Source organism: Vicia villosa, linkage group LG3 (assembly GCF_029867415.1).
Source record: "Vicia villosa cultivar HV-30 ecotype Madison, WI linkage group LG3, Vvil1.0, whole genome shotgun sequence".
NCBI lineage: Eukaryota > Viridiplantae > Streptophyta > Magnoliopsida > Fabales > Fabaceae > Vicia > Vicia villosa.
In genome coordinates, this window is record NC_081182.1 from 214,571,783 (window position 1) to 214,589,220 (window position 17,438).

At 32.4% G+C, this 17,438-nt stretch overlaps 3 protein-coding genes across 4 annotated transcripts; all 3 read right to left on the reverse strand.

Annotated features, from left to right (window-relative positions):
- Nucleotides 1-216: 216 nt before the first annotated feature.
- On the reverse strand, nt 217-3,092 carry LOC131593509 (uncharacterized). 2 transcript variants are annotated; one of them, XM_058866015.1, is made up of 3 exons: nt 2,951-3,092; nt 2,029-2,767; nt 217-1,503 (listed from the first exon to the last, which is right to left on the reverse strand). In XM_058866015.1, exons 2-3 carry the CDS (start codon nt 2,765-2,767, stop codon nt 419-421), a joined length of 1,824 nt encoding a protein of 607 aa, XP_058721998.1. In that variant the 5' UTR covers nt 2,951-3,092; the 3' UTR covers nt 217-418. The 2 variants fall into 2 exon arrangements, with proteins under 2 accessions (XP_058721998.1, XP_058721997.1); XM_058866014.1 differs by having other exon boundaries at nt 218-1,503; nt 2,029-2,804.
- A 4,805-nt stretch (nt 3,093-7,897) lies between these two features.
- Nucleotides 7,898-11,079, reverse strand: LOC131657350 (uncharacterized). The gene is made up of 5 exons (XM_058926757.1): nt 10,872-11,079; nt 9,913-9,983; nt 9,494-9,599; nt 9,167-9,299; nt 7,898-8,245 (listed from the first exon to the last, which is right to left on the reverse strand). The coding sequence occupies exons 1-5, from the start codon at nt 10,946-10,948 to the stop codon at nt 8,087-8,089; spliced, it is 546 nt and encodes a 181-aa protein (XP_058782740.1). The 5' UTR covers nt 10,949-11,079; the 3' UTR covers nt 7,898-8,086.
- A 1,522-nt stretch (nt 11,080-12,601) lies between these two features.
- LOC131657351 (glycerophosphodiester phosphodiesterase GDPD4-like) lies at nt 12,602-16,905 on the reverse strand. The gene is made up of 7 exons (XM_058926758.1): nt 16,614-16,905; nt 16,444-16,541; nt 15,288-15,348; nt 14,978-15,058; nt 14,713-14,805; nt 13,266-13,355; nt 12,602-13,108 (listed from the first exon to the last, which is right to left on the reverse strand). Exons 1-7 carry the CDS (start codon nt 16,896-16,898, stop codon nt 12,812-12,814), a joined length of 1,005 nt encoding a protein of 334 aa, XP_058782741.1. The 5' UTR covers nt 16,899-16,905; the 3' UTR covers nt 12,602-12,811.
- Nucleotides 16,906-17,438: the final 533 nt, after the last annotated feature.

Genomic DNA, 17,438 nt, shown 5'->3' on the forward strand with positions numbered 1-17,438 from the left:
TTAGTTTATTCATTTTTTTCAAATTACAACGAATCAATGAATATGTCTGCCATACATTCATTTCTTTCGAATTACAACTAATCAATGAATGTGTTGGTGCTTCACAAGTTATCAAATTACAACGAATTAATGAATGTGTTGGTGCTTCACAAGTTATCAAATTACAACGAATTAATGAATGTGTTGGTGCTTCGTAAGTTATATTTGTCACATAAACTGATCAAGAAAGTACGAAGTTATATCTGTCGCATAAACTAATCAAAAAAGTATTCAACTACATTTCTTAACTCATTACTTTTCTAATATTGAAACCATAAACTATGACAAGTTTTTTCAGTCTACTCAAATCACTGACAAACAAAAGGAACAAAGTCAAATCACAAAAATCAAAAGTTACACAATGCATAATAATGTTCTGTCACTCAACAAGAGAATAATCCACTTCATAGTGAAGATGTTTAAAACACCAATCCAACAAATAGGGTCTTCCTGTAGGAGGTTTACTTAGTCTATCATGGCTAATGTATTCTGGCAATTCATTATCCTTCCCTATAGACACTCTGCATTGTGTAGATGAAAGATTGATGGCATGCAGAGAATTGCTTTCATAGCCCCATTTTTCCGGGTTGCTCAACGCATAGAAGTATTTCCCAGAAGCATAAAATAATGCAATGTCGCCTAGACTTTTCATCTCGACAAAATTCTTGATTGACAAGTCTATCTCGTACACATTCCATATTTTCCAAGACAAAATATGAATCATCAGAAGTTTTCCGTCGTCGCAACTAACCAATCTTAGGTGTGAGGAAGAAGTTACCTTGGGAGTACTCTTCAATTTTAAAAATTTTATATTTGCAGAATTCAAGCTGAGCACACCTATCTTCGCCTTGTCGGTTACAACATATATAGTATTATGCAAAACAACAAAGTCGACAACCTTCCATGGTCTTCCCTTCGTCGAGTAAGTAATCCAATCGGAGTTTCGAGATTGATAGACATGTAAACTGTTGGAACTTGTACATAAAGCCACTAAGACAAATTCCTCTGAGCCTTTGCCGAAAGCAAGTAAGACATGGTAAGCAAAAACAGAAAACTCGACTTTAAAGGCTGTTGTGTTGATTTCCATCATTTTTCTTGTAAACGGATTCATTAGTATAAATGAATTATTGTTGGTTGTCATGATCAAATATCCGCTAGAAGACCCGGAATAGGCCGAGTTCCAGAAATGATCGATTGTCTTTGAGTGATAAACTCTTTGATCATGTATGCTCATGAAGGAAAAAGATTTTTTATCATAGGAAGACTTTCGAAGAAGTAATGGTTCTTCGGATGCCATGAAATTTCTCCAATAAATTTTATGAAATTCCCTCCAACTCTTGCACACGCCAGCGAATCCGAAGAGCTCGTCAATATCTAGTTTCCGGGAGATGATATCAAGCAGGTCCCAAGGAATTTCACAGTTCTCTGCTACCTTCATTTTCTCCCCATTGAATTCTGATGAAACTGAAAATTGAAACAGTGAAAATGATATGAAGAAAAACAATAGTGCAGAATTATTGAAGGGATGAAAACAAACAGATAAAACCCTTTATGCATCCCCCAATTTCGTGAGATTAAAGCCATTGGATTCCAAACATTCATATCTACATTTCTTACGAAGACGTCAATACTAGATTCGGTTGTTTAACTTGTAAAAATGTTCATCTATCATAGAATTGATTTAAGTCACAACTTATTTTTCAGCAGTTTAGCCCGTTTGAATCAATTCATGCTTATACGGAATTTATTCAAAGATGTCAAATTCGAATTTAAAAAACCAGAAGTACACTCATTTCTCTCAATACAACAAAGACGGACCAATATAAAATATAGACAACATATGTCAAAGAACTAACCAATTCTCTCAATACACAGAAGATGGACCAATTTAAAGACACTTTATAGAACTAGATAACTAAGTTTATGGCATATTACAGCAAAAAATAAAAAAACAGCATAAAAGATAATCAACACATTTCAAGTACTAACCAGTGTGAACCTGAAGGGGAAGCGTGATTCGATATTTCTCTGGCAAGAAGGCATTGAATTCCAAAATTAAATTTGTATGCCCTTCAAACAGCTCCATCAGTCTCTTCACAACAACACTTGCATCAATTCTCTGAGCCTTGAAATCCTTAAAAATTCCTAAAAACTCATCATACTTTTCCCTATTCTTATCTTGAAACACATCTCCTACTTTCTTGACAAAAGCTAATGCATGTTCTTCCTCAAATCGACGGTATTCCTCCGGCAAGAACTTATAAAACCCCAAAATCAAAGCTATATGCCCTTTAAACAGCTCCTTCACTCTCTCCACAACAACACTTGTTTCAATTCTCTGAGCCTTGAACCCCTTCATAATTTCTAAAAACTCATCATACTTTCCCTTATTCTTACCTTGAAACACATCTCCTACTTCCTTGAGAAAACCTAATGCATCTTCTTTCTCTAATCGACCACATTGTGGTTGTTTATCGTCGCCATCTAGTGGAAGTTTGATTACATATTGAGATGGCATAGAGGTGTTGAACCTCAAAATTAAATCTTTATGGCCTTTCAACAATTGATGCACTTTCAATCTAACAACCCTTGTATCAATTCTTTGAGCTTTGTAATCTTTCAAAATTTGGAAAAAAGATTGGTACTTTTCTCTATTCTCATCATGAAACTCAAGTTTAATTGCTGCTGATAGTAACTCTAATGCTTCATCAGTGGTGCAATTCTTCATCTTGATGGAAAATAATCAAATTCAGTTTAATTCAAATCTGAAAAATGAAAATTCAAAATTCAAAATCAGGAAACCCTAATTCAAAATTCAAAATTATGAAACCCTAATTCAAAATTCAAACTAGTGATTTTCTTATTATGGATATGAAAAATGAAAAAAACTAAGGAGTTGAAGAACACATACAGTGGTTTCTTGTTAGGGTTTGCACTGCCGCCGCCACGAGTGGCTTTTGTCGCACTTTCGCCACCGTCGCCGCCACAAACAGTGCTCTTTGTTTCTTTTGTGGGAAAAGATGTTATTATACTTAATTTTTTTAAAGATTACTCCATTTTATGTAATTCATGGAGTAACGATCATTTAATTTATTTAATATCATTTAATTGATAATTAATATATTCTCTCCATTTTTTATTATAAATTATTTTGAAATTTTACACAAATATACGAAAGATAAAAGATTTTACAAAATTATAATCTATTAATGATATAAAATAATAAATTAAAAAAATAAAATATAATAAATATTTAAAAATTGGGTTAAATATGTTTTTGGTTCCTATAAATTACTAAATTTTGCTTTTGCTCCCTATAAAAAACTGATATATTTTGGTCCCTGAAAATTATTATGCACGTAATTTTAGTTTTTAGAACGTTATAAAAAATTCACTAATAAAAACAACTTAAAATTTGATTTCTAATTAATGGATCTTTGAAAGGAGACTGTAGAAGTGAGAGGAGCTAGTGACAGACCCAATTAATGGATCTTTGAGAAAGACTAGAGGTCAGACTCCATGTTCAGGGAGAAACTAGGATTAGAATAGCCACTAAGTAGAAGTGAACATATTGTTTGGGATCAACCATAAATTAATTATGAAGAGAAGCTACTCCTGAAGACGTTGAGAAGAATAAGGCATTTGAAAATGTAAAGCAGGGAGACAACAAACACTACATAAAAAGAGATATTGAAAGGGAAAAGGGATCTCGATCCAAGTTTTGGAAATTCACTCCGTCGAAGACAACCATAATGATAATCTTAAAGTAACGTGTCAATACTGAATTCAATGAAGTCAGGGTAAAATACCCTCACGCCGCGAAGGAGTCAACATAGACTAATAAAACAAAATACTGCATATATCATAAATGTCTATATCATAAATGTCACAGACATGAAACTGACGAATGCTTCCATTTAAAGATGCAATAGAAGATTTAATCAAAAAGGCAAGACTTGATAGATACACTAAATAGGACGCCCGGGGAGATGATAGTGAAAAGGAAGACAACGTGAAAGGGAAACGACCATTCATAGCTTCCATCTCAGAGGGATATTATTTCATTTCATTTATCATATGAGAGTTCCCACCATAAAAAATGTCATTAATTGTCAAGAGATAAATTGCAGAATTATTGTCCATTGATCAGAATTGAGAATCGTCTTCAAGGAGGAGACATGAACAGAAAGTCAGAGGTATCCAAACGAGATATTTATATTGATAAAAATGACAACCATGGCCAACTTTGTCATCTTGCAGATTCTCAGTGACGAAGGGAGATCATGTGATATTATATATGATTAAGTGTTTACCAAGTTAGGCTTAAGGAGAGAAACACTATCATGTAACGTGGGAAATAACTTGCAGGTCTTTAACAAGCCAGTAACCCACCATTGGGGCTTCATCGAGCTACATGTTACTTTTAGAGAAGGGAATGACATCAGGATTATGGAATTCAATTTCTTGTGGTTCCATGTAAAATAGTCTACAAGTTCATTTTGGGACGACCATGCATAGTAGCTTTGGATGCAATATTGACCACCGTATATTTAAAGATCAAGTACCACAAATCCAATGCAGACTTATTTGATCTCCCCTAGAGAAATTTTGAGCATCAACTCCAATGTGGCATGTCATCAACTGAATATTGACCCTTCTATCATGTATGTTAGATAAAGAGAGACTTATTTTCAAACAAAAATGAATATATATTATTTCGTTCAACAAATAGTCACACGTTATTTAAAAATCAAGACCAATGATAATTTATATATAATAATCGTACTCCTTAAAGCATGACACAATGAGACGTGAATTCATTTATAACTAACAAGTAAAATAAAGTTCTTGATATATACTCTAATTAGTGAAACTATCATAATAACTTATTTTCTTACAATAATTTTAGTGAAGGTGTATTAGAGGTCCTATCAAAATGATGATTTCATACATTGTAAAGTGAATTTCATATAATTTGTTGAAATATCTTTTTTTATTTTTTATTTTTTTATTTGATGGGAAAAACTATTCCATTAAGAAAAAAACCAAGAGGCATTACAAACAACAATAGACTTATGGTATAGGAATACTCCCTTCGTCCCAAATTATCAAAAGAAAAAAACAAAATCATGCTTATTAAGAAAAATAAAAACACTCATTTGACTTATGGTTTTCTTGAAATAAAGAGCTTTGGAAAATTTAAAAAAAAATTCTAATTAGTTATTGGTTATGGAAATGATGAGAGAGAATGTAAGTTAAATGCAATTTGCATTTAATTTTATCCTGAAAGAAATGAAAAATTTATATTTTGGGACAAGAAAAATACATTTTTCTCTCTTATATTTTGGGACGGAGGAAGTACAACCAAACCGAAACAACAACATATCATCAAATCATAAACTCTTGTAAGAGCACCATTAGTGACAATATAAGAATGAGAATCTATTGTCTTTTTCCAAATCCAATTAGGGATGATTTCTTTGACTTGTGTATGCGCATATCGACTTCCTTTGTTCTCAAGATTGTCCATACTTGTGGAAAGCTCAAAACTTTGTTGTTGACTAGAGATAGTGTTACTTCAAAACACAAAAATCCTTTGAGGCTTTTTATCAAACACCATGAGTGCAGTCTTAAAACCCAAATGACCAAAGCATAAAATAGACAACATAAAGACATAAAAAGCTAGATCTGAAAGAGGGACAAAATACAATCTGTTATAAAACCACAACGGCTTTGTGGGTGCGCAAATCGTATCCAGTAGAGCATAAACAGAGAAGAGTGACAGCTTTGAGATGCTAAGAACCAACCTTGAGGATATTTTCATTTTCTAATAGCGGTGGTGGCTCAGGCGGCGGCCGATTCAACAGAGAGGAGGATGGTTGAGTGGTGGTTTGTAGTGGAAATAGGGAAAAACCGATGAGGGGGTAGATCTGATGGACATATAAGAATGGGGTTGGGTGAAAGAGGAATTACCCTTCATAGAGGGAAGAGTAACCACCATAAAAATAGTAGAAGAGGGCCACCGTGAAGGTGGGGGACCGCCACCAACAAACCCTAAAAGTTTGGGAGGAAATATTCTAGAGAGAAGAGAGAGCATCTCTCTCCGGTTTTTCTTGCTAATAAATTATGTTGAAATATCTTATTAAAAACACGGTAGGAAAAGAAAAAAAAAGTTTCTTCCTTTCATCAATCATCATTAGCTACGACAAAAATTACAGCTACTTAATAGGTAATCTCTATTAAACTTTACAGATTCGATACAATATATAGACCAAAATTTCCTTGCAAAATTTCAAAAGTATTTTAACATCCTTAGCTAAACCACCACTACTAGTGTGTAGCAAAATATCAGTTTTAATTTTGTGTTCCTTAATTATATAATTATAGGGCCCGTTTGTTTTGGCTTTTTTTTAAAAATAATTTTTATAGTGTTACCAAATTTTGTGAAATTTTTTTTTCAAAGAAACTTTTTATAAAAGCTTCAAATGAAAATTTTGTTTGAATAGTTATTATTAAAATGTGATTTTAGGTATTTTATCTATTTATGGCAAAAAAAATTGGATATCAAAATTTCAAAAAATCACTTAATTTTGAAGCTATTTCAAATAGATTTTCATAAAAATCATTTTTGAAATACAACTTTTTGAAAAAATTATGATTTTGACTAAATTTTGGTCTTCAATTATGTACGTTTATGTTATAGGATGTCAAATTAAGTGCATGTTTGGTTTGGCTTTTGAAAAGGCCAAAAGCAATTCTAGATGTGTAGAATCAATTCTGGACAATTTTAAGATGTTTGGTTTGACAAAAATAGAATTGATTCTGTCTCCAGAATTGATTCTACTTGAAGCTAGAATTTGTAGCTTCTGCCTCCAGAATTGATTCTGGATGATTTTTACACTGTAATTTATTACTCTACTCACTTTTACAAAAATGTATCCAAACATAAATCAATTTGCTAAACTCAATTCTGCTAGAATCAATTCTACCAAACTCAATTCTACTAGAATCAATTCTGTCCACCGCCAATCCAAACACACCTTAAGTGTTTTATTTTAGAAAAAACGAATATAAAAAAATTTGTAATATTTTGAAAAACAGTTTTAGAAAATCTATTTTCAAAAATACAAAGAAAAAATCCATTTTTTTAAAGCTGATACAAACTGACCCATAATTTATAACCTCGTCTAAACAATATCATAGTAAATCTCTTAAAGTTAATTTTTTTTTTATAATTATCAAATTAACTAGGCTAGATTGTAACCGCAAATTATTGTTACTACCTTGAAGATGCTCCTAAGTTTATTAGAGTTTTAATCAGGAAGGATGCAGTAGAAACTTCTTTTTTTTTCTAGGTGTAATTGTTTGTCTTTTTGGACGAAAGCCCTCTATCTAATAAAAAAAAATAGATAAAAAATTGACAATAAGGCAAAGTGGCAATGAAACAAGTAGGCTATGACTATTTTAAAGTATTTTTTAAATCAAAATGAGTAAATTACAAATTTATTATATTTTTGGCTTTGATCATCTTTAATTTGAAAAAATGAAGTAATTCTGGACAATAAAATAAATTAACAATTTATTATATTGGTGTAGGAAAATATAAGCATCGAGTTATAGAAATTTCATACCCGATCAATCTTAAATCGAATATAGTAAATTATTAAAATCGACTCGATTAATTTGAAAGAAAAAAAACTCAAGCTAGTCGGGGAATCGATGAAGATACTATGAACCATCATATTTTAGATCAATGACAAACACCAATTAAAGTATGTAAATATTTATATCTACAAATTCATGCATGCAATCGACATTACATCAATCTCAAATCAAAAGTCGAGATTAACGTGTGATGTATATGCAAGGAAATTCAACATTCAATCCTTTACTATGAACCTGTTTATCAGAAGAATTTGAAAAATCCATCCTTTACAACCAGGGTACCAATCTCAGCTTATAAACAGTTACAAGTCTTTGATAATTATGTACAATTTGTGTCAAGAAATAACATACTACTATATAACTGGTTACTATTTTATTTTTTTCAAATTACCTTCAAGCTTACTTCTGAGTGAGAATGAAGAGGCTTCTTTGGACTTATAGGTACATTTGAGAATTTCTGCAGGAGAATTCTGAAGCATGGTAAAAATATTATGTATAGTGTTCCTAGAATAAAAGGCGATGCCGCAAGCCACCCAAACACCTGCCAGAGTTTGATAAATAAATGGTATTAAAATTTGATAGTCGTATAAACATTAAGCAATTCAAACAAGCTAGCGTGAACAAAGAAATCACATGAATCTAGATAGGCTCTCATATCTTCTTAGAATTTGGATTGCGTTATCCAATCCTACAAAACTGGCTTATAAAGTGAAGGGTATCTCATCCACTATGAGACGCTTAACTAATGTAGTCAAGATCGAGTGCTGGATCGTAAGATCGTAAGATCTTATGTGCCAAGGGTGCCTAAGAGTGCTACGGTTAGAGAAAGATCGTTTTCGTTGTCTGTGGGGTTAAAGATCGAGCTTTTTGAGGCAAGATCATAAATAAAAACATGATTTGTTTCTGCCTAATTTATAATTTTCATGTTTTTGTGTGTGTGTGTATAAATATATATGAAATTACCATTTTTCTTTCGGTAGGATCTTACGTGCCGTGCAAACGATCCGAGTTTTACGATCTTTCACAAGCCGATTGATCCTACTTAGGATATCGTGCTTGAGTACATTACTCTTAACAACCATAAGCGTATAAACTTTGTGCATTCATTAAGTGCCTAATAAGATATCATTTGTTAGTGTGAAATCTAGGCCGTCCGATCTCAGATTAAAGACAGAGATTGTTAACTGTATGAAGTTGCGTGTAATTGCTATGTCAGTCAATCTGGGTCCAAAACCTAATATGAGCTATTCGAATTTTAATAGGGATCCAAAAAACCACCTACACTCTACAAGATACAAAACATGCCATGCCATTCTTTATGTAATGCAGGAAAGGTGGAAAGGATCAAGAGTTCAACTTCAACCTACGTAAAATGCGCGTTCGATGAAAAGAGAAATAAATTGATTTTTTGTTCTATGCAAGACAAATCGACAGGAAAATATTACGGTAAAATGACACCTACCGCATGGACAACACTTAATATGACTTCATGTGAAGCTTGACCGGTAAGAACTTTCTTTAAAGCGTCAGATGTCAAAGGGAATTGAGGTCCGCCAGAAATAAATTCACCGAGACGTAGAAAGGGCACAATTAGACTGAAATTATGAAAAAAAATTAATCGTCAATCACAATCTTTCTCACAAGAATAATAACATAGAACGACATCAATCATGAAACAAAACAAACATTGACATTGGTTGTAACATGATGAACAAAATACAAACATTATGATTCACGATAAGGATTAAAAGTATATGTAAAGATAGCTCTGACTTTTCTATGCAATTACCTCAATTCTATTGGAGTAGCCATAAAGTTTGCGAGCATCAAAGTTGGAGCATGACAACGTGATCCAAGCAATGCAATAGCGACTCCGCAGAGAAATACAGTGACACCTATTCGAAAAACATTAGCCTCATATTATCTCAATATTTGGTCAATTTCCAAAGAGACGTTGCAGATTGATTAATTAAGTTTAACAAACCGCTATTATTCAGTGATATGCGGTTTTGTAAGAAGTGTTGTCAAATAGTTATGATTGAAGTCAAACTTTTTAACAATCAGACGATAATGATCGGTTGACAGCATAAAATCTCTACACTCACATTAATACATGAATCAAATCCAGATTTTAATCGGCAAATAATTGGCGAACAACATCTATAGAAAAAAGAGCGCCTAATTCAAGATGAGTGAATTACATCATACCAACTATAGGAAATATTCCAAATGTAATGCCAAGAGCAGCCGAGAAAGCCAACTGTTTTGGTTCAGCTCCTCTGAAAAAACCATAAGAAACTAATTGTCACCAAATATAATTCATAAACAAACATTTCCAAATGAAAAACATGACAAATTATGAATCCTTTTTTACAGCTTATTTTTCAAAATAATCACTTTTTTGAATTGGTTTGTTTCAGGTTATCTTGTGCCATAAGTTTTGTAATGTTTGAAAGAGCTTATTAAAACAACTTAAAACATTATTCATAAACTTTTTTGAACTTACTTTTATAAATTCTCAAAGATAACTTATAAAAATAATTTAAATTTACTTTATCTTTTCTTAGAAAAATAGCTCATACAAACTTTTTCATAACTGCTTATTTTGATAAACACTGTGCTATAAGCTCCAAATAAGTTGTTTATCCAAACAGATCCTAAGTGTACGTTTGGTTTAACTTTTGGAAGAGACAAAAGCAATCTAGAGGTGTAGAATTAATCTAGCAGTGATTTTGAGGTGTTTGGTTTTTCTAAGGTAGAATTGATTCTGCCTTTAGAATTGATTCTACTTAAAGCTATAATTTATAACTTCTATGATTTTTACATTGAAAAAATTTATTGTTCAAATCACTTCTAGTTAAATTTATCCAACCATAAATTACTCTATCTTCAACTCACTTTTAACTAGATTAAATTTTCCATAATCAATTAATTCAAAATCAATTCTATCCGCCACAAAATCAAACACATCCATTATAAAAAAAAGTGATTTTATATCATGAAAACAAACACACACTTTCCTTAAAAGTCTCTAAAAGTGAATCTCTAAATAATTGAATACCAAAATCACTTATTTAACAATCCTAACAAACAAACCCTAACTTAATTCAGAATCAAAATTCAGAAACAGATCTGATAAAATGCAAATGAATCAGTGATTCATGTACCTTTGGAGAATGGCGAGAAGAGGATCAGTGATTTTCTTTTGGATCCAATTGGAAATTCCCGTTTTCCCATTCGCCATCTTTGGTTCAAAGTTTCAAAATTTAAGTAACAAAATTGAAATCAAATGGTTCCAAATAACAGAATCTGAGTTTCTATCTCACCACAAGAAACCCCAATTTCAAACCAAAATATAATTTAATTATTATATTTTATTTTTGTTTTATTATAAGATATTTATGTTTTCTTTTGCTTTTTATATATATTTTGAGATAGGAAAAAACATGCATAAATATTAGAATTGCTCCACGTACATCCAATTTGGTAGGTCACATCACACGTCGGTGTTTGCCATCATTATATATGTGGTGTGGAACATACCATAAAAATATATAGTAATATTTTTTTTATAAAAGAGTTTAATGGATATACTGACATTTTAAAATAATGATTTATTATACATGATCGTGATTGGTTGACAATGTAAAACTTTTTTACACCGTCAGTGCATCACTTATTTTTTATTTATAAAAATAAGTAACAAAATTATATTATTGAGTTATTATAAACACTATTTTTTTTTGCCAATATTACAAAAAGAGTAGTTAATTATTTGGAATTCATCATGGAAGAGGGTATTGTTGCATTGGAGTTGTTTTGAGTTAGAAGAAGAGAGGGTATTGTTGCATTGGAGTTGTTTTGAGTTAGAAGAAGAGAGTGAATCTTTTGAATTGTGTTTCTGCAAGTTGGAAGAATATTCTTGAGTCTTTCTCAATTTCTAGCATCCCAAATATACCATAAAATGTAAAAGATTGTAGCCTACAAAGTTGATAGTACTCCTTTAACTCTTGAAAGAATATTCTCAAGAGTTGAAGGAGGACTATCAATTCTAGCATTTTTGTCCTCCTTCCAAATGGTCATAACCGTCTAAACAAGGTGTGCCATTCAAATTTGATACTAGGCCAAAGAGAAGAGAAGATAGGATATTTGATAATGCCAAGAGATTTAATGACTCTCCCTTTGATGATCTTAGTCCAAGGTTCCTTACTATTTAAAAGGTCCCACCCAAGTTTCAAATTTGAAGTTGATTTAAGAGTCATCAGAGATCTCAGGCCAAGGCCACCATGAGACTGAGGTCTACACATTTTCTTCCAAGAGACCATAACAAGCTTCCCTTTTGGTGATAGTTCCGGACCAAATAAAATATCTAGAAGCCCTCTCAATGTCTTTAAGAAGAACTGTGGGCAAGTTACAGAAAGTGATGATATGTGTAAGCATGCTTTGGATGATTGTTATGACTAGCATAATCCTACCAGCCATAGATAAAAAGGATCCTTTGTAAACCGTAAAGCGCCGTATTAATTGATACTGATGTAAAAGCTGAATGAAGGATATTGTGAATCCAATTGTAAAAAGTAGAGTTGAATATAATTGAATTCATTTTGCCATCATTATCTATGTGGTGTGAAACATATACCATAAAAATGTAATTATATACTAGTAATATCTTTTATACAAATACTTAGCAAAATTATATAATCGAGTTTTTATTATTATAAACAAAATACATTTTTAAATTTATTGAATAATAGAACTAAAACATCAATATTTGCTTATAATAAGACAAGAGGATATATGATTTAAGATAAGAAAATGTGTATTTTTACTCTTTATTTCGAAGACATGTCTTATTATTAAACATTCAAAGACAATTATGTAATAGATAAGACATAAAAGAACTAAGAAGGTCATTTATCAATTAATTAATTTACCCATCTATTGCATAATGCATGTTAAAAAGCATGGATCAAATATTCCAAAGCATGATACTCAAAATCAAAAGTCTGCATGATACACATGGGATTAGTTCTCTACTCATCACAAATAACAATGTACAAGGAATCTTTGAATCAGAGGTATATGTAACATGTTCTAGAAACAAATGTTAGTTTGGTAATGAATAACCTTCTTCAAAACATTGTGTTTTGATATCCTGCATTAATCGTTGAAGTAAAGTCGGGTTACTCGAAACAATACCATCAACCTGCTGAAACAATAGCTTTTCCATGGATTCTGCATCATCGACAGTCCATGCAAAAACCTTTTTTCTTCTTCTGTGCAAAACTTTCATAAGCTTTTCGTCAATCAACGGGTGGTAGACACCAACAACCTCAGCACCTTTCATCCTCAACAATTTTGATCTAGCCCCTGTTGAAGGTTCCATCATTACTATATAGCCAACCTGCATCATTCCAAACTAATCGTGTCGGTGTTGAAGTTGGCAATAAAACCTAAGTAAAAGCAACTTCTACAAGACGACTGAAAATTTTCCGAGGTAAAGCATTCTAGTCATAAAAACATCAAGGTTTGCAAATATAAGTAAATGAATTGCTTCTTACTGCAATTTCTGATGAGAGTTTAATCACATCTCTTGCTAAATTGTCACTTTTAGCCCATATGAGGCAGTTTTTGCACCCTGTCTGCTCCACCTGAAAGATTGTATTGACACTTGGAAATTACATGGCTGCAATAGAAATATTTTAAAGAAAATATCTTATACTATCATATGTATCATATAAGCTCTTAGAAATTGGGTTGGGTCTAACTCAACCCCTATAAAACAAACTTGTAAGGTGAACACTGCCACCATTTATAAGCACATTATACATAATCTAGGTGTGGCACCTTGTAAATGAAGTTCTACCATCGGACATTAACAAAAAGTATGCTTGCTAGTGTGATTTTAAATGAACAAGAGATGCTACGTTGGTGGCTAAAAGTGGTGCAAAGAAGGCAAGGGTTCTCACGTTTTAATATGATGGATGTTGGCAAAGAAGTTATAGTTAGTCCATCAGTTGCCAGTTTCATCATTGAGACCACCTCATAATTTTCTTCCTTACTTCATTTACTCGCAAGCCATAAAAGACCCGGTAAATTGATGACTATGAGGCACAAAAGAATGTAGTCAATATTAAAGTCTTGCTATTACGACAACTAATTAGGAGCTATTGATGTTGTGTTAGGCTTTCAAAGAAAATGAAGATGGTAATAGAGCTCACGTGTGTCACTTGATTTTTAATCTAAGAAGTGATGAGGGGGGGAAGTAATGTAGAAAGAGAAAGGAAGGTTCACATTGAGATAAACACAAGGAGGAATTCAATCCATCATAATGGATAAACTAACAATTCAACTAGAGTCAAGATACAAGGGGGTTTTGTTTAGGCTTTTTGAACTTGGTGTATTTAGTTTGTGGCAGACTGGCAGCAGCCTTTGTTTTCAAGCTGAAAAATACATTTTACCCATATGGAAATTACATTTTGATTGGAACCAGCTGGTTTAATGTTGTGCCGAAAATAGGGGGAAAATCCTTAATTACCGATTATTCCCGGAGTATTCGAAAAACATTAGACTCTCCCGATTGCCTAAAAGGCCCCAAGTCCGTAAGAATGACAAGATAGAACATTCTCCAAGGCCCTCTTCTCATTTAAAGGCTACGTGGCTTATTTCCCAATTACCTAACTACCTTATTAGGCTATTAACAGAACATAGGCTCACTAAGCACCCTGCCTATCACATTTATAGTAAAAATGTGATGTGATCATGTGAGATAGTTTGGAATTTGGATAAATTTTATATTACTAATAATGAGATTTTCAACTAATAGTTTTTGACAAAAGTTGAAAAAGCTTTTGCAATTCAATTTTTTCATAAGCTCTCATATTTAACTTCCCCATAAGAGAGAACACAGAAAAATAAGAATGTGAATCAGATCTAACTTCTACATGAGCTAGAGGTCGTATCAACATGTAATATACAATTGGAAAGGGACACAATCATTATACTTACAATAGAGAGAACATCTTTGGCAAGCCCTTTCTCATACCACGGGGGTCCAACTTTAACATCTAGAACTATCTGTTGTACAGAACTTGCAGCAAACTAGAAACATACAATATAACATGAAAGATTAGTGTATAAAGTAAATTATTCTCGTTCATAAAAAACCATCCCCCTGTGAACCAAACAAAGAATGTTATCACCCCTCCTCTCTTGAACCAACCACGGAATTAGGGAAGAAAAGGAATAGCATTTACTGAATGATAAGTCATACCATCAGAGCATCTTGAATTGTGGTTATACTTTCATCATTAATCTTCTCAGTAGATTGGTGTGAAGCACTAAGCTCTCTTATCTACAGAAATAAACTGAAAACACTTAGTCAAGTTAGTCGATTTAAGCATCTTGAATTGTGGGTATACTTTCATCCAATGTATATAAGATGCTAGTTTTACTCGTCTACTAAAAAACTAGTATGCAACGATGTAAGCAAAATTTGAAACCACAACAAGAAAACAATAGCAACACTTAGAATAGGTTATATTTATAGTTAAAATGAAGATGAAATGAAGTTCCAGCATCACCTGTTTTGAGTTCATATGACCAACTCTAGAACTAGTGTTTCCAGACAACCGCTGCAAATCCCTGCCTGCATCATATGAGAATTAATCTCAACAGTGACTATAAAGCTACCTCTACATGAAACGGGATTAGACAAATAATGATATAAAATATGAAAAATACATGATCCGTTAATTTTTAGAAAATATTTTCTATTTCCATGTTCTATTTTTATGAATTGAATGACGACAAATGCAATGACAGAAGGTGCAAAACAATTTAACATAGTAGCCTAAATTACAATAATATCTCACTATGTTGCCATTTTTTTTAGAAATCAGGAATCCTCTGCGCACAACTGCATAGACTAATTCCTCGAACCAGTGAGGACCATAAGGAGCGTTGTTAAATGATATCTTAAAATATCTAGTGATATTATTTTATTTTATTTGGTGAAGTAGCCAAATGACTAGACTCGAACCTGCCCCGCCACATACGTTATTGCCACTGAATTGTATTTATTGTAACTGTTTTTCTTATCCTTAAACAAAGTGACAATAACTTCTGAGATTCGAACATGGTGTCCATCGACACTAGATATCGGCATTTGCCATGAGTTAGGACTTGCAGACTTATTGTAACTGTTTTACGTCGTAGTTAAACTATTTTTCATTATGAATACAATTTAATTACTATAAACTAAGCATTTCTTTATCTTCTGTCATCAATTAGTTATTAAACTATTTAACTATCATTAATTAGCTATAAGATTATGTTTTAAAGGTAACAATATCATATGGATACATTAAAAACAAGCTAATTTTATCAAACACTTCAATTATCTTATTAAGTTATCAATCATCTGCCATCAGCTATAAACCATCTGCTATCGGTCATCAGCCAACAACTAAAACTATAAGTTAACTTATAAGTCAACCACTATTTTTACCAAAACAGCACCAGCGTGTAACCGTTTTACTAGATAGTCATTAAACTATTTTTCACTATGAATACAATTTAACTAGTCTAAATTTAGCAATGAAGTCTAACTATATGTCACTATCTTCTAACATCAATTAATTATTAAACTACTTCATTATCAGTAATCACCTACTAAATAATGTTTCAAATGTAACAATATCACACAGATTAAGAAAAACAAACTCAGAAGAAAATTACCTATCATGAAGAGCAAACAAAACTCCGTCCGAAGAACGAGAAACGTCAATCTCAATACAGTCAACTCGAGAGCTAAGAGCAGAGTGATACGCAGCCATCTACAACAACATTCAAATTTCAATTTCAATTTGAAAACGAAGAATCCGAGTGCAGAGTGTATGCATACGCACCGTGTTGGGAAACGCGACGGAGGAATCACCGCCGTGAGCGCAAACGAGAGGAGGATTTTTCACCCAACCGCATCGCCGGAGTTGAATCTGGTTGAAGCGACGGAGGCGGAAATGGAAGAAGATTGGAGGCAAAATAGCGAGAAAGATGAGAGAGAAAATCATCACCTTCCGCGAAAAGAATCTTCTAGAAATCGATTTAGGTTTAGATCTTGATTTTGAGTCTCTTGATCTATGCAACATTGTGATACTTGATTGTTGAATTCTGTGAAGATGAAGAAATACCATAGGCAACTCTTACTCCCAAATTATTATATTTTTTTGGATCCCAACTTATTATATTTTTTGGATTTTATTCAAAGGATTTCTTATTCAGAGAGAGACACTACGCGAAATTTCCTTTATGTCCTCAACTTTCGTACATACATCTTTTGAAGTATTTTTTTTATAATTTTCATACGTACAACTTTCGTACGTACATCAACGGAACTATAATAAACTAGTGTTCCGTAAGTGCATCTACGAAACGTCTTAGCGCTACATTATTCCGTAGATGCATCTACGAAAGCATCTGATATAGTCAACATGATCACTCCTCCATTGTTATATTTCTTCATCAACACTCACTCTTCGCAACCTAAAAACTCTATTTCTCCAATACCATTTTTCACTCCAAAACTCAAACTTTTTTGTGCAATAAATCAAAAGGAGTTAGAGAAGACTCAATTTCAGGTAAATATTCATTTTCAACCATTGCATTATTCACATTATGCATTAAATTTCTGCAAAAAAAAAAAGTAATGTTGGTTTCGTAGATGTATCTATGAA